At 40.4% G+C, this 24225-nt stretch overlaps 1 protein-coding gene across 3 annotated transcripts in view; it reads left to right on the plus strand.

Annotated features, from left to right (window-relative positions):
* GHR (growth hormone receptor) overlaps positions 1-24225 on the plus strand; it is a 346262-nt gene that overhangs the window by 222457 nt on the left and 99580 nt on the right. For all 3 annotated transcript variants that reach the window (XM_049863072.1, XM_049863064.1, XM_049863056.1), the window contains exon 3: positions 14141-14206. In XM_049863072.1, the coding sequence (XP_049719029.1) occupies positions 14141-14206 (66 nt within the window). The remainder of the gene's footprint in view (positions 1-14140; positions 14207-24225) is intronic.

Consider the following 24225-nt stretch of genomic DNA (forward strand, 5'->3'; position numbering starts at 1 on the left):
TGAATCTAAAACTTTAGAGTCAAGTAATTCAAGGAAGTTGTGTCAAAGTTTTCTGCCTTTTTTTTACTACCTAAAAATGTGACCAATGTATCTGTAAAGATAGTATACATGACTTTTGACTAAGGCTTTTCGTTAACAATAAACCTACGATCTGATATATATATGTGCATGTACGTATGTATGCGTGTATATGTATGTGTGTGTGTGTGTATATATGATGTGCTAGAATAAATATATGTAGCCATCATACTACATAAATTATTGAGGGACTACTATGTACAGTGATAAAAGTTATAAACTGTGGTTCCTACTTTCAAAGGACTTATAATTTAGTTGAAGGAACAAAGGCATAAACACACATAGTAAATAATGCAAGATACAGCATAAGACATAAGTAACTATCAAATGAGTTGTATATATAATAAATGCCATTGGTTCATTAACAGCTTGTGATATACAGATGATACAACCTTGCTTGTTGAAAGTGAAGAGGACTTGAACCACTTACTGATGAAGATCAAAGACTTAGCCTTCAGTGTGGATTGTTTTTCAACATAAAGAAAACAAAAATCCTTACAACTATTCAAATAAGCAACATTAAGATAAACAGAGAAAATATTGAAGTTATCAAGGATTTCACTTTACTTGGATCTACAAGCGACGCCCATGGAAGCAGCAGTCAAGAAATCAAGCCACATATTGCACTGGGAAACTCTGCTACAAAAGACCTCTTTAAAATGTTAAAAATCAAAGATATCACTTTGAGGACTAAGGTATGTTTGACCCAAGCCATGATATTTTTAATCACTTCATATGTATGCGAAAGCTGGACAATGAATTTGGAAGACAAAGAAGAATTGATACCTTTGAATTGTGGTGTTGGGGAAGAATATTGACTATACCATGGAATGCCAGAAGAACAAACAAATCTATCTTGGAAAAAGTACAGCCGGAATGCTTCTTAGAAGTGAAGATGGCGAGGCTTCGTCTCACGTACTTTGGATGTGTTGTCAGAAGGGACCAGTCCCTGGAGAAGATCATCATGCTTGGTAAAGTGTAGGGTCAGCAAAAAAGAGGAAGACCCTCAACGAGATGAATTGACACAGTGACTACAACAGTGGGCTCAAGCACAGCAAAGATTGTGAGGATGGCACAGGACCAGGCAGTGTTTCATTCAGTTGTACATAGGGTCACTGTGAGTTGGAACTGACTCAACAGCACCTAACAACAACAACAACATTAGTTCAGAGCCACTTACCAAGTGCTAGACATTCTACTAAGCACTTAATATACATTATTCTGTTTTATGAATTATTATCCCCTTTCTATAGGTGAGAGTTACCTCTGATCTTCTCCCATTTTGGAGAAAGTAAAGAGAATGATATAAGATGAGCAAAAACCTAGAGTCAGGAATATGCCAGATGGCGAACAGACTGGTTGGTCTGGGACTAAGGATTCATTTATGGGAACAGAGAGAAATGAACCCTGGGGCTTGTGTTAGTCTATTCATTACTATATTCCAGTGCCTAGCATAGTGCCTTTCACATAACAGGTTCTTAATTAATATGTCTTGAACAAATTAATGGACCACTGGTCTGTGTCTATAACCCAAACCAAGTACAGTGGAATAAAGATAATTAGAGAATTAAAGCCACACAGCAAATAGACCTGACCCTAACACCTCCCAATTCCCAACTATTGGAGTAAAGGATTCAAGTGGGATGTACACAATATACTGGGGCAGGTTTGGCAGAAATAGCACCTCTTATTCATTTGGGTTCATTTCATGGAATCTGACATGGCAAGCATTCCACAAGTCCTTCCACTGGTCTGCAAGACCCTGCACCTCTGTAACCTCAAATTCTTCCACTCTATCCTCCTTCCTCTCCAGCCAGTCATGAGCCTCCTTGCTGTGCCTCAAACCCATCTCAGGGCCTATGTTCTTGTTTCCCTCTTCCTGGAATGTGCTTCCAAAAAATACCTATGTGGCTCTCTACCACTCTGCTTTCGGGTCTATAAGAGCCACTCCCTGTACCATCTTACTGCTCCACCCTGCTACCCAGCATCTTGAACAGTGCCTGGCACACTGTAAGCACTCATATACTGCAGTTCTAACTGAAGAATCACTTTCTCTGGCTCTCCAGTACCTACTTCCCAAGGGAACAAGAATGTGTTCAAGAAATGCTGGATGGAAATTGAGGAGTAAAGCTTGGAAAGGAGAGTCAGAGTGGCAGGAGCCCAAACCAGCCTGTTTATTAAAGATGCCTTTGCCCAGAAGGGGAAAAACACACCTTACACCTCTGCCAAAATATATACTTTCTTAGGACACTCTTTGCATGCATATGCTTCTGAAATACCACCTTTACTGAACAAGAAGATCCATGGATTTGCCAAAACAACCAACTCCCTGGACTGAATAGTCACTACTACCCGTCTCAGCCTCATAAACAAGAATGGGTACTGCACATCTCAGTATCAAAAGGCTGGCTCACTGCTGTAACCCAAACCATGCAAATGCAACTGTCCGGGTGACAGAGAGAGTTCAGGAAGCTAAACAAGCCTATTTTCCCTGTTTCTTTCCCTCATTGAATGGTAGCAAGAACTAGATACTGTGAAAATGAGTTAATGAATGCTGGCTTTGCCTCAAGTTTGAACGATCATGGTCCCAGCAGGACACTTGCTGTAGCATCTGTAGCATGTGCTTTCAAAGAGGCTTATATCTGATAAATTAAAAATAATAATAGTAAAGGTGCTAACAGTGGTGAAACACTATGGGTAGAGATAGTGAGAATGGTGACACAATGTGAAGTATGCAAACTTCGTCATTGTACTGCACATGTAAAAACTATTGAATGGGTGTATTTTTTGCTGTGCATGATGCCTCACAATGTTTCTTGAAAGACCCTCCTCTAGTGAAATATTCAGATAATTTCACAAATATGTATAAAGCACACACTATATTTAAGGAATTGTGCTAGTACTATGGAGGAGAATGAGACATGTTCCTTACCTTCAAGGAGTTTATCGCCCATTGAGCAAGTCAGATGACTAAGATACTAAACCAAAACAAAACCAAAGCAGTTGCCATCAAGACTATTCCGACTCATGGTGGTCGTAGGCAAGGAATAATAATTGCCATGGTCCAGGTATGAAAAAGTGTTGCAGAAGTACAAAGAATGGAGAGATGGATTCCAACTTTGAGAAAATTAAAAAATGCTTCATGGAGGAGAAGCCCCTCAAATTGACCTTGAAAGGTGAATGGAATTTCCACAGGCTTAGGTGGAAGAGGCAAGAGGAGACAGGGACAGTCATGCTAGCATTAATGGGAACCTTCAAGTTCCACATCAGTAAAAGAGTGCCGCATACCTGCCCTGCCAGCTTCAGAATTAGTGAGAGGTGTAAATGGATGATGTGTGTATTAGTGCTTTGGAAATTAGCTCTCCCTTTAGATGAAACGTTTGAACAAAGACACGGAAGACGAGTGTTCAGGATGTGTTTGGGGGAGAGTAAATAGTGAAGTGGGCTGAAAGTTAGAGTCCCTGAGAGATGTATAACGCCAGTTGCCATCAAGTTGATTGCAACCCATGATAACTCCATGTGTGCCAGAGCAGAACTGTGCTCCATAGGGTTTTCAATGGCTGATTTTTCAGAAGTAGATCACGAGACCTTTCTTCCAAAGTGCCTCTGAGTGGATCTGAACGTCCAACCTTTTGATTAGCAGTAAGCGCATTAACTGAGAGAGATAATAGAGGGAGATAAAAACTGGCAAAGTTGGTGGTAGCCAGATCACGGAGGGACTTTATTTCCTGGGAGCACATGGAGTCTTTGAGCAGGGGGTGAAGGGATCAGGTTTATGTTTGGGGAAAATAATTTTGGGCAGCAATGTGAGGGCTGGATCGTAGACACTGCATCTAGTCCATGTGAAAGGTGATGAGAGCCTGAGCGAGGTGAATGACACTGGGACATACAAAGAAGGGAAAGACGTTGTAGGTCAGAGTTAATGATTCGAAACATTATCTGACTATATCTTGGCAGACTGCATTCGAAAAGTGGTTAGAAGTCTTTTGGGATCTTGGGAACTGTCAGGGACTGAATTATGTGCCCCCAAAAATCTATCAACTGGGCTGGACCATGATTCCTGGTATTGTGTGATTTTCCTATATGTTGTAAATCCTGCCTCTATGATGTTAATGAGAGAGGATGGGCAGCAGTTGTGTTAGTGAGGCAGGACTCAACCTACAAGATTGGACTGTGTATAGAGGCAATCTCTTGAGATATAAAAAAAAGAAGTGAGCAGAGAAACAGGGGGACCTCATACCACCAAAAAAGCAGTGCCAGGGGCAGAGCGCGTCCTTTGGACCCAGGGTCCCTGTGCCTTAGAAACTCCTCAGTCAGGGGAAGATTGAAGACAAGGACCTTCCTCCAAAGCCCACAGAGAGAGAAAGCGTTCCCCTGGAGGTGACACCCACTGAATTTGGACTTTTAGCCTACTTTAAAACCGTGAGAAAATAAACTTCTCTTTGTTAAAGCCATCCACTTGTGGTATTTCTGTTATAGCAGCACTAGATGTCTAAGACAGGAACCCCTCAAGTTTTTAGACTATTAATCTTGGGGGAACAGATGAGTGACAATAATACAGCTGCCTAAATCTGCTGCTTAAAATGAAATTGAAGAGTAAAAGAAAGAGGCTATTTTAGAAACTCTGTAAATACTCGGAACACTACAAACTGCAAATTCGTCATTTATTCAGCAAATATTTATTCATCATTTTTATATGCTATACACGAGGATACATCTTCCTTTCGTCTAGTGATAAGCTCTTGTTGTTTCTGATCAGAATGTTAAAATAATAACAATCACTACTACCAACAGTGCTGTCTTTTCCAACATTTATTAAATACTTGCTCTGCACTGTGCTAAGTACTTCATGTGTACTTAAGTCATTACATGACTTTGGGAGCATTGTATAACTCTTTAGGCCTTTGTTTCCTGACCTCTAAACTGGGTATGATGGAATGACCTACCTCATAGAATTGTACCAGTTTACTAGGTACTGTCAAGTCTATTCTGACCTATGGTGGCCTCATGTGTGTCAGAGTAGGGCTGTGCTCCATAGGGTCTCCAATGGCTGATTTTTCAGAAGTAGGTGGTGGGGCCTTTCTTCTGAGGTGCCTCCAGGTGGACTCGAACCTCCAACCTTTCGGTTAGCAGTCGAGCGCATTAACCGTTTACACCACCCAGGGACTCCCATAGAGCTGTAGGGGGGATATTTCTTATTGCCATCTCTACCTGCCTGCTACTTTTCACTGTCTTCTTTCACAGAATTGAAGAGCAATTTTGCATTTATTTGATAAGCATTTACTGAACTACTTTTCTGCTCTGTACTGGAACCTGCTCTGGGATCAGAACTGCTAACACAGGAAAAGAATAGAGGCATCTACCCACTTGGCAGCAAAATACTTTGAGAATCATACATTACTTGTACCTTATATTTTATCAGTTAGTTCTCTGCCTGTCCATGGTTGTTAATATCTTCTTTTTTTTTTTATTCCACATGGCAGAGAGGGAAATGACTGGGATTAGGAATCAAGGAACCTAGTCCTTGATTAAGTTCTGTGTGAATTTGAGCAAGTCCTTTGAACTCCTTGGGCCTTAGTTTTCCCATGTATAAAATAGGAGGAGTGACTAAAACTCTAAGATATAGTAGTTGACATGTTGTCAACAGTGATATGTTGGTAAATGTTAAACAACCAGCTCTGCTGGGAGGCAGGAAAGCCTTGATTTGTAGCATTTTCCAATTTCTGTACTGTAAATACTCCCACTGTGGCTGGTTTCCAGTCAATGACATGATGTCACTGAACACAGTTAGAAAGAGATACCATCTCTAGCACACCATTTATGAGTCACCACCTGAACTCTGAAGTTTGTTATCATTCTGACCCTATTGTATTTAATGAGTGAACTCACAGGTATTAATAACATCTAAGACAGTGTTTGGAGCCCTGGTGGCACAGTGGTTAAGAGCTCACCTGCTAACCAAAAGATCAGTTGAAATCCACCAGCTGCTCTTTGGAAACCCTATGGGGCAGCTCTACTTGTCCTATAGGGTTGCTATGAGTCAGAATCAAGTCGATGGCAACAGGTTTGATTTTGCTTTTTTTTAAGACAACATTATTAGGGAAGAAACACTTCTGTCCTCCCACATTTCAGACTGACCTTTGAATTCTTTCTTAGTCTGTCTTTCTGATCTCAGTCATTTGGCCCTGACTGACATACGTAAGATTGATCTTGGCCAATGCCAACCTGTGATTCTGTTAGCATTGCAGTTATTACTCTGGGCCCAATTATCACATTGCATGGAGGGCTCACTTACTGCCCATGGCCTGGTGTTGACATTTCAATAATGAAAAGCAGCTTTTGGGTTAGCTAGTAGGACAAGATGTTTCGCTGTTTTTCTAGCAGTAGAAGGGAAAAGCAGGAGGAATTTCTGGGAAGTTTTGCACAAAAAAGATGCTAGGGGCATCTATAAGCAACTGCCTCTTTTGCTATGAGACCAGGAGAACTGGATGGTGCCCAGTTACAATTACCGAACACTTTGATCAATGATTCCATAGAAGAATCCTGATCAAAAGGGGGAAAATACAGAAGAGAATTTCAGATTTCATGGACTCCAGAATTTCTGGAGCCATGGAAGGAGGATGAACCCCTAAAAATATTGTCCTGAGATAATCTTTAAACCTTAAACCAAAAACATCCCTTGGAGTCTTCTTAAAGTCAAACAACTGTTGCTGTTAGGTGCTGTTGAGTCAGTTCTGACTCACAGCAACTCTATGTATAAAAGAATGAAACACTGCCTGGTCCTGCACCATCCTCACAATTGTTATTATGCTTGAGCCCATTGTTGCAGCCTCTATCAATCCATCTCATTGAGGATCTTCGTCTTTTTCACTGACCTTCTGCTTTACCAAGCATAATGTCCTTCTCCAGGGACTGACCCCTCCTAAAAACATGTCCAAAGTATGTGAAATGAAGTCTTGCCATTCTTGCTTCTAAGGAGCATTTTGGCTGTGCTTCTTCTAAGATAGATTCGTTTGTTCTTCTGACAGTCCATGGTATATTCCATATTCTTCACCAACACCATAATTGAAAGGCATCAGTTCTTCTTCAGGCTTCCTTATTCATAGTCCAGCGTTCACATGCATATGAAGCAATTGAAAATACCATAACGTGGGTCAGTGCACCTTAGTCCTTAAAGTGATATCTTTGCATTTTAACATTTTAAAGAGGTTTTTTGTAGATTTGCCCATTGCAATGCATCATTTGCCTTCGTGACTGCTACTTCCATGGGCATTGATTGTGGATCCAAATAAAATGAAATCCTTGACAACTTCAATATTTTCACCATTTATTAAGATGTTGTGTAATGGTCCAGTTGCGAGGATTTTTGTTTTCTTTATGTTGAGGTGTAATCCATACTGTTTAGCTTAACTAGTAAAAAAAAAAAAAAAAAAAATCTGCCTTGAGCATTATGCTCTTTTAAGAACTGTCTATATGGGATCAAACTGACAGCAGCAGCTCGAAAGATTAGATAGGAATCTTAAAAAAAAAAAAAAAAACCTTAGGGGGCAGTGAATTTATGTTAATGAGGGAGGAACAACTCAGAAAAAGAGGGTGAGAATGGTTGTACAACTCGAAGAATGTAATCAATGTCACTAAATTGTACGTATAGAAAATGTTGAATTCGTGCATATTTTGCTGTGTGTATTCTCAACAACAACAAAAAATTTTTTTAAATAAAGATGCAGGTTGTTACTGCTCCAGTGCTGAGATCCAGCTCAAATCCAGCATTCATCTTGACTGTTGCTCTCAGGACTCCTTTTAAAAACACCACCACCAATGTCTTCTCCTAAAGTCACTGCCCCTTTAACTGTCATTATGGCCCAAAGGGCTACATTTGAAAAGCCTGACTCCAGTATCTATCTTTAAGTACAAGCAGATGTCCTCAGTACACGCATAAGCTTATGTCAGAAGGACGTTTTTCAAAAACTTGCCAGACAGGAAGGGAATCTATGAAGCTTAAAGCTATTGGGAAACTTCTGCGTATGTCCCACTCAACCAGAGGTAGAACCTGTGAGAGAAGAAGGTCTTCATGATATCTCATTGCAAATTGACTCTTGTTACCTTCAGACCCAGTGACTCACACAAAAAAAAAAAAATCAAACCCATTGCTGTTGAGTCAATTCCAACAGCCAGCAACCCTATAGGACAGAGTAGAACTGCCCCATAGGGTTTCCAAGGAGCAGCCTGAGTTCTTAACCACTGCGCCACCAGGGCTAAAAAATACATTTACAGCAAAATGTAGCCACTGCATATTTCTTTAATCATGTGTTTCTTTTCATGAATGACACCTGTTTTTCTTTTAAAATTGTTCTATATCATTTGACCAAAAACCCACCTTTAACATTAAAGAATGTTGGAAACCACCAGAATCATTTCATGTTTGTTTATTTTTCTAATTTGTTGAAATTCTCTCTCATGTAATGGGCTTTTTGATTTACTGTTCAAGTAAAGAAGAAACATAACTCCCTCGTAGAGATCTGGGAGGTGATACCGTCCGCTTGAAAGGCCCAAAGATTTCCTGTTCTGATTATACAGGCTTCTTTAGAGCTGCCAAGAGTCATGACGCGTACAAGATAACACATCTTAGTTCAGGAGGAACTGGGAGTGGAAATTCAATTAATACAAAAAGCCACAAAAGAAAGGATATTCCAGCTTAGAACTGTCACTGGGCTTGGGCTCAGTGGACTCAGTGGGTGGAGGGGTAGCTATGACCAAGTAGATTATTATGCTTGTTGTTGTTGTTGTTGTTGTTGTTGTTGTTAGGTGCTGCCAAGTCGGTTCCAACTCATAGCGACCCTATGCACAACAGAACGAAACACTGCCCAGTCCTGCACCACCCTTACAATCATTGTTATGCTTGAGCTCATTGTTGCAGCCACTGTGTCAATCCACCTTGTTGAGGGTCTTCCCCTTTTCTGCTGACCCTGTACTCTGCCAAGCATGATGTCCTTCTCCAGGGACTGATCCCTCCTGACAACATGTCCAAAGTATGTAAGATGCAGTCTCGCCATCCTTGCTTCTGAGGAGCATTCTGGTTGTACTTCTCCTAAGACAGATTTGTTCCTTCTTTTGGCAGTCCATGGTATATTCAATATTCTTGAATATATATTATTAATATACATTATATATATTATTGAATATATATTATGCTTGAGGACCTGCTATGTAACAGCATTCAACAGCGGGGCTAACGGAAGTGGCCTGGTTGTCAGAGTGTTGTGGATCTTACTTGGTTCCTCATGAACTGACCCCTGAAGGGTCTTTGTCAACAGCCTCAGCAATCTGACCCCATCATTATAACTTTCCAGGATATCTGCAGCATTCCAATAAATGGATTAGCCCGGGCTTTATCCTGCGTCTTCTAATGAGCACCAGCTATGGGCATGCAGTGAAGAAGCACTCCAAGCAAGTCCTGCAGAGGACACAGCTCGGAGGAGAATTAATTGAGCAAGGAAGTGGAGCAGAGTGAAGTGATGTTGAAACCCATCATAGAATCATCTGGGGTGCAAAGTAAACATACAGAGTCCCAGGACCTTCTCCTGGAGAGAGGTGCCCTGGTGGCACAGCAGCTAAGTGCTTGGCTGCTTAGTGAAAAGGCAGTGGTTCAAACCCACCAGCCAGGAGAAAGATGTGGCAATCTGCTTCCATAGAGATTACAGCCTTGGAAACCCTATGGGGCAGTTCTACTTTGTCCTATAGGGTCGCTGTGAGTTGGCTGTCTTATAGGGTCACTCTGGGTTGTAATCACCTTAACAACAACGGGTTTGCATTTGGTTTTTATCCTGGAGACTTCAGATTCTGTAGATCTGGGACAGGGCCCTGGAACCTGTACTTTTAATGCATGCCACAGTAGATACTGACAATCAGGCAAGTTTGGGAAGCAGTGTAGGGGATGAAGAGCAGCAACTTTGGAGTAAGACCCTGGCCCCATTTCGAATTCAGGCTCCACTGTTTAATTGCTGGGTAATCTTGGACAAGTTACTCAACTTCTCTAAACCTCTGATCCATCATCCGTAAAATATAACTAATTATAATTTTCACTTCCGAGGTTGTGAGGATGAAATGGAAAAAATCCATAAAATATGCATAGTACAGTGCCTGGCATATTTTAAGCACACAATAAATGTAAGATATACATTTTTTTTGACTTTTCCATCCGCCAACCCCTTTAGAGGCAGCAGTACGTCTGGGGCACAGCATCACTGAGGTCAGGCTTGAACTTGAACCTGATTGTAAGGACTGACGAGCAAGATAGGGACTTTAAATTGAATACTCTTTGGTAATGGTGATGAAAGTTTGAAAGAAAGGAAGGACAGGAAGGCAAAGATGGGTCTGGAAAGAGCTTTAAAGGTTGAGATCCTAGCAGGGAAAATTTCTGGAATGTGGCTGAGGATAAATAGACTTCAAAAAGACAGGAAAAGTCATCAAGCAAACTTAAATTTTCCAAGGGGAGGCACAATTTGCTGAGAATATTTTTATTTGATTCACTTTTGGCTCAGAAGCCAAAGTTTGCAAACATACATAATTCATCTTCATTTACCTCATTTATTTGGCAAACTTCATTAATCTGTTAGGTGTCATGCCCTGTGCTAGTAACAGGTTACAAGGATGAAAGGAGCAATACCTGCCTCAAGGAACTCGCCACATACCAGTCGGGCCAGGCAAATAAACAGTGACAGGAAGGAATATAAAAGCAGTATCTGGGAACTTGGGTGTAGGGCCCACTAAACTGCCCAAGGGAGAAATAACCATCTCTCTCCAGCATTGAAAACCCCTATTAAATATTTACTGAGTGAATACTGGAAACCCTGGTGGCATAGTGGTTAAGTGCTATAGTTGCTAACCAAAAAGTCGGCAGTCCAAATCCACCAGGGGCTCCTTGGAAACACTATGGGGCAGTTCTGTTCTGTCCTATATGGTCACTATGAGTGAGAATCAACTCAATGGCAGCGTGTTTTTTTTTTTTTTTTTTAAGTGAATACTTAATGAATGGGACGCTACAGATCATAAGTGAAGCCACAGTTTCTAATGGCTTCCGTAATTCTTGTTACTGTTTGAATCATGATTTTCTGTTTATGGTTATATCTTTATTTGTTTTTCCCTCTCTGTTCAATACTTCTGGACATTAGGCACACGGCTTTGGCACTAATTAAAATTGCTAATGGAACACAACACCTCCATTTGCTAAGAGAGCAGGGTTTTGAAATCGTGCTTTGCTTTTGTAACCAGCAGGCTCTCAGCACTGCCTTAACTCTGCAGTCCTACCTCAGTCATGCCATTTGCTCCTTTTATGTACTGGTGCATCACACGTTGTGGAGGGTGTTAGCTGAGTAACACTTTCTTGCCTCATGAAAATGTCACCAAATACCGACACCATAAAGTGGAAGGTACCAGACGTTGGTTTGTAAGGAAAGCAAAATCCTGTTTGTGACGTGTCAAGGTGGCAGGCCTTCCCCCTTCTTTCCCAGCCTGAAGTTTGGCTCTGCACCCCACCTTGGGCTTTCATTTTGTAGCTGACCCCCAAATTCCGTTTCATTCATCATTCTGAAGAAACTCTTCTCAACTTTAGTGCTAATCTAAGAAACTGTCGTCTGTTCATTTTCTCAATTTCAAGCTGAAAATTAAGACAAACTTGCTGGATAATTTTGACCAAAATAACACATGTGTTTGTGGGCCCTCTCATGATTACCTCAGTTGTTCATTTCCTTTGAACTGTAGAAACATTTTCAAAGAATGCGTAGTTGTCAGTGAAACAGGCCATTCATAGTCAGAAGTTATAAAAACTTACCAAGCCCTCAGCAAAGTAATGTTTTCGTGCTGTACTTAGGGTAAGGGGTCATGAAGTAAAGTGTTCTCTCATTTTTAGCAAGGAGTTGGGGTAGTTCTAAACGACTAACAGTATTAACAAAGACATAGGGTATGACAGTAGTGAGTAGATTTGAGAGAATCGTCATAAAATGTGAATTTTCATTCTTTCACCTTAAAACCAGTGTAGCACATTATCTACTCTAGAAAAATGTGTATTCTGCCTTCTTTTATGCCATACTTCTTTATTGCATTTGGAAGCAAATTAGTTTGTATAGGTCAAGGTAAGAGTAAAATTTAGAGGGAAGAAAAAGAAGCATTTTCAGAAATAATGTTGTTAGCTTCCGTTGAATCGTCTCCACTTCATGCCAACCCCATGTATAAGAGAATGAAACACTGCCCAGCCCTATATGGGCAATATTCTGTTGTGATCTATAGGTGATCTATAGAGTTTTCACTGGCTAATTTTCAAAAGTAGATCGCCAGGCCTAGTCTGTCTTAGTTTAGAAGCTCCGCTGAAACCTGTCCACCAAGGGTGACCCTGCTGGTATTTGAAATACTGGTGGCAAAGCTTCCAGCATCATAGCAACATGCAAGGCACCACAGTACAAGAAAATGACAGGCAGTAGACAGAAATAATAGTCAGAATTTAAAATATTAATTCACCAAAACTCCCAACCCTAACCACTTAAAAAAATACGCTCACCGATAACACCCAGACTGAAAAACCCTACGAGGATTAGAATTCTGTAGCATTTATTGGGGAGAATCTTAACTTCATCTGTTGGTCTCTATTTATGAACACCAGACCCAGCAGCTGCTTCCTACAGAATAGCTAATTAGAGGGACTTAGTGGAAAAGTACATTGAAAAGTGGCTCAGGAGCAGGTGGCCAGGACTCACTAGCTCTGAAATTCAGGGAGATGAAAGTGAGTTATCTCACTGCCCGATGCATCTTCATTTTCTTTCTCTTCCTTTTTTTATTTCAGAGAAAGATTTCTTAGCACCTTGTGAAGAGTCAGGGTAGCCAGGCCTCCCTGCTCCTTCCTAGCCTGAGGTTTGGCTCTGCACCCCCTCCTTGGGCGCTCATCTCATAACTGACCCCCACATTCCATTTCAGTCATCATTCTGGAGAAACTCTCCTCAACTTTACTGCTAATTTGAGGATTTCTACTGAGGACCAAAATAAGAGCATCAGTAGCTTCACTCACATTGAAATAATGCTCAGTGTTTCTTGTGGGCCGGGGAAATGCTGCACCTTCAAGAATCACCCAGAGGTAACATGATCTGAAAGGAGTTCCTGGGGTGGTGCAAACAGTTAACACGCTCAGCTGCTAATCAAAAGGTTGACAGCTCAAGTCCACCTAGAGATGCCTCAGAAGAAAGGCTTGGTGATTGACTTCCGAGAAATCAGACATTGATGTTTGACACACATCAGGTCACCATGGGTCTGAATCAACTGAACAGCAACTGGCAACATGATCTGATGTGGGAAATTCTGTACAAATACCCTTTTCCACCAAGCCCGGATAACAATTGCATATTTTATAGCTGAGATGCTTGCAAAGCAGTCTGGTGTAATAGTTTAAGGTAGAACACCAACTACACTGATCATTTGCCATTTTTCCTGTTTTTAATATAATCTAATGCTATAGATTATCGATCAAATTATAACTGCTTTTTAATACATGACTCATTGCCCATCTTGTATCATAAAGTTCTGTATCTTTCTTGTCCAACTTTTTGCTTCCCCTCCTTTCTTCCCCACTCCCAGGATTACTCGTATGTTTATTTCTGAGAGAAATTTTTTTGACCGAATGGTTTTTAATACTGTTTTAAGAAAAGAATTTATGTTCCTCCTTGTTTTCATAAGCAAGGCTCAAGTTTAGACTCAAATGATAATAAAAGCCATTTTTTCATTTCTCCTGACTGTATCTAGGCATGAGACCAGAAGTGACTAAAACCAGAAGATTTCCATTTGCTCCAGTTATTTACTGTATAATTTATAGTTCTATGAGTCGGAATCAACTCAACGGCAGCAGGGTTTGGTTTTGGTTTAAGAGGGAAGATTTACAATTTTAATTAAAAAAAAAAAAGCAGGAGCATTGTAAGGGGGTGCAGGTCAAGTTTTTTAATTTAGAAATGATACTGTAGTGGGGTCACATCAAATCATTTTGACAGAGATGGCTAATAGTTTTCTTCTTTTTTTGTTCCAGCCACACCAGCTATCCTTGGCAGAGCATCCCAGAGTCTGCAAAGAGTTAATCCAGGCCCAGGGACAAGTAAGAATTTCCATCCTTTTTCTGCCTTCAGCAATATTGTCCATGCTCTACTATAATTCAAGCTACTGTCCTTTCTCTGTTTTGTTTGGGATATTGGTAACTGGGAGAGTGACTGATTGAAATTGCCCTGGCAAGCAAAAAAGTATATTTTTTCAGGATTTTTTTTTTTTTCAGCTTCTTTGCAAGGCTGCTGCTTTATCTATTTTTCTTATGCTCAGAGGTTAAGTTAGGCCAAATAAATGGGGGGGGGGGCATAATTAATTTGGATATGAGTCAATAACTTTATCAAATTAAGGACCCTGCCTCTTTTTACAGATCCTGTTTTAGAGGATCGTTATTATTTTGAGATATATCTTTATCTAGTGATCAGCTTGGCAGAAGACTAAACTCATCTCTCAACCAAATTGCCTTATGCTCCAAAATTCTTCCTTCGTGTGAGTTAACTCTTTTTGAAATGCCTTTACATGTCCCTCTCTTGTCCTTTGACAATCTTCCCTTCATGCCTAAGACTGAGCTCAAACCTCTGCTCTGTGGGGAAGCCTTCTCCACATCCTCTAGGTCTGAATAGTTGTTCTGCCTTTTGTGTTCCCACAAAACTTGGTTCATCACTGCATGATGGCATTTACTTCACGATATTTTAATGTATATGTTAGCATCACGCATAGAACTCAACAAATTTTGTGAGCTGTACGTGAGTTAATTAATTAAATTGAACTTTAAGACCCAACAACCAGAGCCCACATTTATGATACTTCTAAGTCTCTCACGTCACCTAAAAATTCATGATCACATAGTACGTGCCCATTTAACTAAATTCTGTAAGAATGGGTATTTTTTCATCAGTTAAGTAAGTGCTAGAATCCAATTATCCAGTAAAAGAAGGGAAGACAGTCTGCCTAATTGAATTTAAACTGTTGCTGTTTTTGTCAGTAATTCTGGTGTCACTAAACCACAATTTGGATTTTATGACTAAATTGCAGAGTAAATTTCTAATGTGAGATTTAAGCATCATTTTCTTGGAGGTGGCCCAAATGGAGGGTTGGTGGTGTTTTTTAACAAATGTCATTCACTTGTCAGTTGTGCCAGACCACAAACCCTTTACAACCCTCTACTTTTAGAAGGACCTGACATGTTAATCTGCTGCCCAATTAACATGAGGGGTTGTAAAAGGGGTGGCTGTTTGGTTATGTTTGGGTTATACCAGCCAGCAGTTCAAAGCCTTCATTCAACAGATGCTGTAACCTGTTGTTACTTTCTGCAAGGAACTAAGAAGGAATTGGTCAAGAATGTCTTAATAATAGTGCATGCTCCAACCCACATTGCAGCCCTCCCCCACACACAGATAATACATTGCCCTCCCCTTCTCCCCAAAGTGGTAGCATGATTTCTTCAAGCCATTGTCATTAACAGGTCACGGAGTCTGTCTTGGTTTTCTAGTGCTGCTATAACACAAACAGCACAAGTGGGTGGCTTTAAAGAACAGAAGTTTATTTTCTCACACTTCTGGAGGCTAAAAGTCCAAATCTGGGTCTCAGCCTTGTTGATTCCTTCCTTGTCAGTAGCCCTAGGCATTCCTTGGTTCTTGGTGATTCTCACATGGCATCTGTCTTCCCCAGTATGTGCATGCCTCTGTGTTTAGTCTGCTCTTTTTATTACTTAGAATTGATTAGTTTTAGGATCCACCCTACACTGGTATGACCTCAACTGATGGACTGATTATATTAGATTGCATTATGGAAGAAGACTGCATTACATTATATTCACAGATATGTTGTTGTTGTTAGGCGCCCTCAAGTCAGCTCTGACTCATAGCGACCCTGTGCACAACAGAATGAAACGCTGCCGGGTCCTGTGCCATCCGTACAATTGTTGCTATGATTGAGCCCATTGTTGTAGCCACTGTGTCAGCCCATCTCATTGAGGGTCTTCCTCTTCTTCACTGACCCTGTATTTAACCAAGCATGATGTCCTTCTTCAGGGACTGATACCTCTTGATAACACGTCCAAAGTATGTGAGATGTAGTCTGGCCATCCTTGCTTCTAAGGAGCATTCTGGTTGTACTTCTTCCAAGACAGATCTGTTCGTTCTTTTGGCAGTCCACGGTATGTTAAATATTCTTCGCCAACACCACAATTCAAAGGCATCAATTCTTCTTTGGTCTTCCTTATTCATTATCCAGCTTTCACATGCATATGAGGCTATTGAAAACACCATGGCTTGGGTCAGGCACACCTTAGTCCTCAAGATGACATCTTTGCTTTTCAATACTTTAAAGAGGTCTTTTGCAGGAGATTTGCTCAATGCAATGCATCTTATGATTTTTTGACTGCTGCTTCCATGGGTGTTGATTGTGGATCCAAGTAAACTGAAATCTTTGACAACCTGAGTCTTTTCTCCATTTATCATGATGTTGCTTATTGGTCTAGTTGTGAGGATTTTTGTTTTCTTTATGTTGAGGTGTAACCCATACTGAAGGCTGTGGTCTTTGATCTTCATCAGTAAGTACTTCAAGTCCTCTTTACTTTCAGCAAGCAAGGTTGTGTCATACGCATATCACAGGTTGTTAATGAATCTTCCTCCAATCCTTATGCCCGTTCTTCTTCATATAGTTCAGCTTCTCAGATTATTTGCACAGCATACAGATTGAATAGGTACGGTGAAAGGATCCAGCCCTGACACACACCTTTCCTGACTTTAAACCATGCAGTATTCCCTTGTTCCGTTCGAACAACTGCCTCTTGATCCATGTACAGATTCCACATGAGCACAATTAAGTGTTCACAGGTATAGTGGTTAGATCCCAACACATATTTTGGGGGTGTCACAATTCAATCCATAACAGGATCCTTGGTGCCTCTAGGTTAGACTGATATATAGCAACCTCCTACCAGTCATTTGACATGTGTTGATTTCCTGTCTTTGTGATAAGCAAGAATACTAGCTAATCATCATTCATCATACAGACACTGGCCTCTCTAAAGGAAGAATTTCAGCCTTCCAGCTTCTTCCTGTTAAAAATTACCTGCCCTCTGACCCAGGATTGATTGGATAAAGTAACCCATGTAAATGAATGTGCCTGTATCAGTGGGCACCTACCACAGTGAACATGCTTTGACAAAACCATGGCCGCCTTTATCACCATGAGTATCTCATTCAAATCTGACAGACCCAAGTGCTCATACCTTCTTACTCTGTTACTGGGTACGCCGTCACTGAGTCACAAATAGTTCACTCTGCAGTGCACCTAGCACTGAGCTTTGCACCCTGGAGAAGAAAGAAATGAGTAAGATGGTGTCCTGATGCCAAGGAGCTCACATCCTCACTAAGGAGATAATTTCACATGAAAAGCTTGTGTACAACATGAGATGTCCTAAAGATACACATTTCCTGTATGCACTTTTCTAAATTCTCAGGTTCAAAGCAAAATCTCATAGAAGAAAAATAAAATAAAAACCCTCTCAGGGCCAGTCCTAGACAGAATTGACCAAACATAAGTGAAATAAATGCCACCACCCTTCTCTGGGCCACGTTTATACCTGCGCTATTGCAATAAACATTTAGTAGCTGTCTCCCTCCTCTCTCCTTCCACCCCCTGCCCCATCTCCCCTACTTTGGATCCATCTTCCTCTGCCAATAATAATATCACTTCTATGCTCTAAACACCACTAAATATGTTTAGGCCATCCTCACTACCTAAATTTTAAACTCCAAGCCTTTCCCAAGGCACTAAAATCCACCATCCATCATCACATCCCAGATAGTCTAGACTTCTGACTATTCCCAAGGCACACTATGCTTTCACATCTTCCAGAAATATCCTCCTTCCACACCACCCTGTATCCTGTAAATATAAATCCTGCCTGTGCTTTAAGTTAAGGCCAAAACACCAATACCCTTGACCTGAAGCAGTTCCTTCCTTCTCTATGCTTGTCTGTGAGAGAGGTCCTGATATTTCATACCACACTTAAGGAATATATTAAATGTTGCTTTGGAGTATAGTTTTTTGCGTGTACCTTCTTCTTTCCCCATCTGGACTATGAGCAGCTATGTGTTATTCAAAGTTGTATAATTCAGCATACTTAAAATGATAGCTTAGCACGGTAAGTAATAAATGACATTGAAAATAAAGTAATTAAATGAAAATACCTTTAACAAGAGTCCCTGGGTGCTACATACAATTAATGTGCTCAGCTGCTAATCAAAAGGTTGGAGATTCCAGTCCACTCAGAGGTGCCTCAGAATAAAGGCCTGGTGATCTACTTCTGAAAAATCAGCCACTGAAAACCCTATGGAGCACAGTTCTACTTTGACATACATGCGGTTGCCATTAGTCTGAGTCAGCTTGATAGTAACTGGTTATCCTTAATAGCTGCCTGGTTACCAAGCCCTTTCCACACTTAGCAACTGCCACCCATACCACTTCTTATCATGGAGTCTCTTGACTTCCCCCCTGAATTAATTATACATGAATCACCTTGAGTGTTCCATTGCTGGAAGACTCACAGGACTCAAATGGTTTATACTCACAGAGCTGCTTTATTACAGGCAAAGGATACAACACAGCAAAAGTAGAAAAGGAATATGCATTGACCAGAAACACACTTACATAGCTAAATTATACACTGGCTCATAAAATAAAGAATATTACCTGTGAGTATGGTGCTCTTTTAAAAAACCATCTATTTGAGACCAAATTGTCGACAATTACTCTAAGGAGAAAGTAAGGAGGGCAGGGAAAACAGGCTACTTAAATGGAACAAGCAGAACAGAAATCATGAGAATTTTGACACGTGAAAAATGTAATCAATGTCACTGAAAAATTTGTGTAGAAATTGTTAAGTGCGAACCTAATTTTCTGTGTAAACTTTCACCAAACACACAATAAAACATTATTTAAAAAAAAAAAAGTATGCTAAAGACTTGGCAACTAGTCGAATAATTAAATAATTATACGCTATTAATTTTACAAATTATTTATGTAATTATTTGACTAGTTGCCAAGTTACTAGCATACCTTTTTTTTACAAGATTTTCACTGGCCAATTTTTTCAGAAATAGACCGCCAGGTCCTTCTTCCTAGTCTATCTTAGTCTGGAAGCTCTGCTGAAACCTGTCCACCAAGGGTGACCCTGCTGGTATTACCAGTGGCAAAGCTTCCAGTATCACAGCAACATGTAAGCCACCACAGTATGACAAACTGACATTATTAATTATACTCTGCAAAAGATGTCTTTAAAGTGTTAAAAGGCAAAGATGTCACTCTGAGGATTAAGGTACGCCTGACCCAAGCCATGATATTTTCAATCACCTCATACGCATGGGAAAGCTAAACAATGAATAAGAAAGACTGAAGAAGAATTGATGCATTAGAATTATGGTGTTGGCAAAGAATATTGAATATACCATGGACTGCCAGAAGAACGAAAAAATCTATCCTGGAAGAAGTACAGTTGGAATGTTCCTTGAAAGCGAGGATGGTGAGACTTCATCTCATGTACTTTGGACATGTTATCAGAGGGGACCAGTCCCTGAAGAAGGACATCATGCATGGTAAATTAGAGAGTCAGCAAAAAAGAAGATGATCTTCCATGAGATGGACTGACACAGAGGCTATAACAATGGGCTCAAACATAGCAGTGATTGTGAAGATGATGCAGGACCAGCAGGTGTTTCATTCTGTTGTACATAGGGCCACTATGAGCTGAAACCAACTTGAGGGCACCTAACAACAGCAACAACAATTATACTATCTTAGTCACACTAAAAATTCATCATTAAAAGATAAGGCATTTCTGAGAGTCGGGAGGGAGGGAGAGAGGTATTCACTAATTAGACAGTAGACAAGAACTATTTTAAGTGAAGGGAAAGACAACACACAATACAGGAGAGGTCAGCACAACTGGACTAAACCAAAAGCAAAGAAGTTTTCTGAATACAACCGAACGCTTCGAAGGCCAGAGTAGCAGGAACAGGGGCCTGGGGACCATGGTTTCAGGGGACACCTAGGTTAATTGGCATAACAAAATGTATTAAGAAAACGTTCTGTATCTGACTTTGTTGAGTGGCATCTGGAGTCTTATAAACTAGCAAGCGGCCATCTAAGATGCATCAACTGGTCTCAACCCACCTGGAGCAAAAGAGAATGAAGAACACCAAAGACACAAGGTAAATATGAGTCCAAGAGACAGAAAGGGCCACATGTATCAGAGACTACATCAGCCTGAACCAGCCTGAGACCAGAATAACTAGGTGGTGCCCGGGTACAAATGCTTACTCCTCTGACAGGGAACACAACAGAGAATCCCTGATGGAGCAGAAGAACAGTGGAATGCAGACCTCAAATTCTCATAAAAAGACCAAACTTAATGGTCTGACTGAGACTAGAGGGGCCCCAGAGGTCATGGTCCTCAGACCCTCTGTTAGCCCAAGACTGGAACGATTCCCAAAGCCAACTCTTCATACAGGGATTGGACTGGGCTATAAAGTAGAAAATGATACTGGTGAGGAATGGGCTTCTTGGCTCAAGTAGGCACATGAGACTATGTGGGCAGCTCCTGTCTGGAGGCGAGATTGAGAAGACAGAGGGGGACAGAAGCTGGTTGAATGGACATGAGAAATACAGGGTGGAGAAGAGGAGTGCGCTGTCTCATTAGGGAGAGAGCAGCTAGGAGTACATAGCAAGGCATGTGTAAGTTTTTGTATGAGATACTGACTTGATTTGTAAACGTTCATTGAAACCACAATAATTTTTTTTTAAAAAAGGTAAGACATTTCTGTTCCCTTGGGTCTTAATGTTCTCTAAAGGCATCATAGCAGTGGTCAATAAATAATAAATGCAAAAAAACACACACACTTAGGATAAGAGGGACATTAAGGAAGTTTACGGTTTACAGAGATACACAGAAATCTTTGTTATACTTTAAATAAATAATGATACAAATTTACCAAAAAGAAAGTTTCTCTTAGTTGCTGGGTAAAATGATGACTATGATTGGAATTCTCTAGAAGAAAGTAAAACATTTTTAGTGTCCCTGAATAAGACAGATACCTCAGCTAGGATGCCTGGCTCTTTGCCTTCTAGCAATAATTTTATTTCTCTGTCATGACTGACACTATGCTTTGACTATTGGCAGAGGATTTGATTATTATTTGGACCAAATAGATGAGACTTCATTAGGAAGGGAAATTTTTGGATGATTGTATATCTTTCTGAAGGGGATTTTTCCCTCATTTTTTAAAAGTCATTCCTTTTTACAGCGTTTGTCACATATGACTATAAAAGTATATGTTTTGTGATCAGTAACATAAACCCCCAAAAAAAACCAAACCCATTGCCATCGAATTGATTCTGACTCATAGTGACTCTATAGGACACAGTAGAATTACCCCATAGGGTTTCCAGGGCTGTAATCTTTATGGAAATAGGCTGCCACATCTTTCTCCTACAGAGCATCTGGGTGGGTTTGAACCATGAACCTTTTGGTTAGCAGCCAAGTGCTTAACCACTGCACCACCAGGGCTTCTTTAATCAGTAACATGTCCACCTCAAAATAAAATGAATATTCAGCTGGGGCCAAATGTTGAATTTTCATTGACTGCTCTTTGGAGCATAAATTAGTCCAAAAGTTTATGAAAACAGGCATTCTGAACAAAAAAATCAATGACTGAGATCAGAGTTAAGTGTGCAAAGGGTTCCAAAAAATTTATTATATTAGACACAGAAAATAAATTTCTTGAAGTTTTAGGGGTTCATGAAAATCTTCTCTCACAATTGTGAGTTCCTTTCACTCTTCAATAAAAACACATTTATGAGACAAAGACTAACATAGCCAACTTCACCTTGCTTGTTCAAAACCTTATCATACATTCTTAGCTGGATTTTTGTGCTAATCTCCTAATTTTTCTTCCATACTTCCTATTTCTTCCTCATCCTAAACCACCCTACATTCTACTTCAAGAGTAATTCTTTCTGGCTACCTTTGATCCAGGAATTGTGCTGCTCGATCATCTTCAGTAGCATTGCATTGTTTTTTAAATTACCAATTAACCCATCTCCCTGGCTTTCAAAGAATTCCACCACATGGATCCTACTGCCTTTTCCAGCCTTATCTTCCTTGTGTCCTATGCATCCCCCTCCCCATTTATGTTCTTTGCATTCCTGCTTCATTACATCCATTCATTTTGGCCCTTTCCCCAGATATTCTCTCCTCTTACCTCTGAGTCTTAAACAATCCCTCTTGAATTTTTGCCCTTTAAGGCATATTTGAAATATCTCTTCATTCACAAGACTTCTCCTAGTTCCCCCAAGAAGATGAGTGCTTCCTCCTTGGAATCTCTGTAGCCCGTTCTTTCTCCATCTCAAAGAGAGATAGCATAGCATAGTAGTTTAAAATGTCAGCCTCTGGAGCCAGACTACTTTGGTATAAATCCCACTTCTACTGCTTACAGCCCGTTTGATCTTACCTAAATTTCATAATCTCTGCACCTTGGTTTTCTTATCTCTAAAATAAAGATGCTAATAGTACATGCCTCACAAGGTTATTGTAAGAATTACAAGTGTTGATATATGAAAAGTAGTTAGAGTGGCAACTGGTCACATGGTAAGCTTACATGGTGGCTATTATATTTTCTCATGGTTCTTATGTTATCCTGACATGTAGTAGTTTGAATTATATGGAATTGCCCATACTCAAATGTATTTTGGTTCATAAAATCATTATGTCATTTAGTTCAACCTAATGTAGACTTCTGTGTGCTTGCTCTTCCCCCTTAATAGACTGTACTTTTCTTAAGGGTAGGGGCTATATCATATCTATCGTTGTGTCCCATACTCCTCAATAAGTGCCTGACACATGATGGGTGCTTAATGAATAGTTGTTAAAGTGAATTTTGTAAAAATAAATAAAAGACAAAAAACAGGAGCCAGATTATCCTCATTGTCTTAACCAAACAGTACCATCATGCCCTTCAGCACTCATTTATGAAGGCATGAAGAATTTATAAAGGAGAAGAAATTTCTTTTGTCCATTGCTAAGTATAGATACTTTCAGCCTTTCTCAAAAACCTTCCACAAAACCTTAAGTTCAGGTCATGGACCTGGTATCTGGTCTTGGGTTACATCACACAACATTTCTGCATCGTCATCATGGCATCCTGTTGGCACTTTAACTGCCCAGAAAATAGTGGCGCCATTCCTGCATGTGGCCCATTGCTGCCCCATAAGAGCCGGATAACCCTCTCAGCTTAATATTCTTTTTCATCAAGTGCTTTCAACCTTAAGGGCTTATTCATAGCAACCCTATAGGACAGAATAGAACTGCCCTGTAGCGTTTCCAAGGAGTGCCTGGTAGATTCAAACTGCTAGCCTTTTGGTTAGCAGCAGTAGCTCTTAACCACCAGAGTTTCCAAGGGCTCATTAGCGGACAACAAGGCTAAAATATGCAGGACATAAGGGAAGTGTGTCCTTGAGGGTGGTGTCTTAGAGAGGATGTGCAACCTTTATTTGTTACAAAGAACTCAAGCTGTGGGCATGCATTAGAGAGCAGTGCTGGCGTGGGGTGCTGACGTTGAAGCTGACATTGAATTCTTGATGGTCTACTTGTTTATAAGGGATTCTGTAAACAATTCAGCAAGTAAACACAGATTATTGTGACCCTTTTAAGGAAACAGTGTTTATGTTGGATCTCTCTTGCGCTCAAATTAGTAGTAAGCAACCTTCCTGACTCACACACAGCACTAATCTCCAGATAATACCGAGCATCCTTGGCATTTATCCCCCTTCCGTGTTTCTCTGAAGTAGGAGGAATGCAGGTAGAATCATGCCTTTTATACAAGAAGAAATGGAGGTACAGAGAAAACAACTTACTAAGTCTCTTAACAGAACAACTCAGAGAGTAAAGAAGACATTGTCAGTGCACTGATTTCTGTCTGTCCCTAAATGAGCATCATAAAGTGTGGAGAACACGTGTATATGGGTAACTCAAATGGCATTGTTCACTTATCTCAGAATATGAAGTTT

The sequence above is a fragment of the Elephas maximus genome, chromosome 2, assembly GCF_024166365.1.
Source record: "Elephas maximus indicus isolate mEleMax1 chromosome 2, mEleMax1 primary haplotype, whole genome shotgun sequence".
NCBI classification, from domain to species: domain Eukaryota; kingdom Metazoa; phylum Chordata; class Mammalia; order Proboscidea; family Elephantidae; genus Elephas; species Elephas maximus.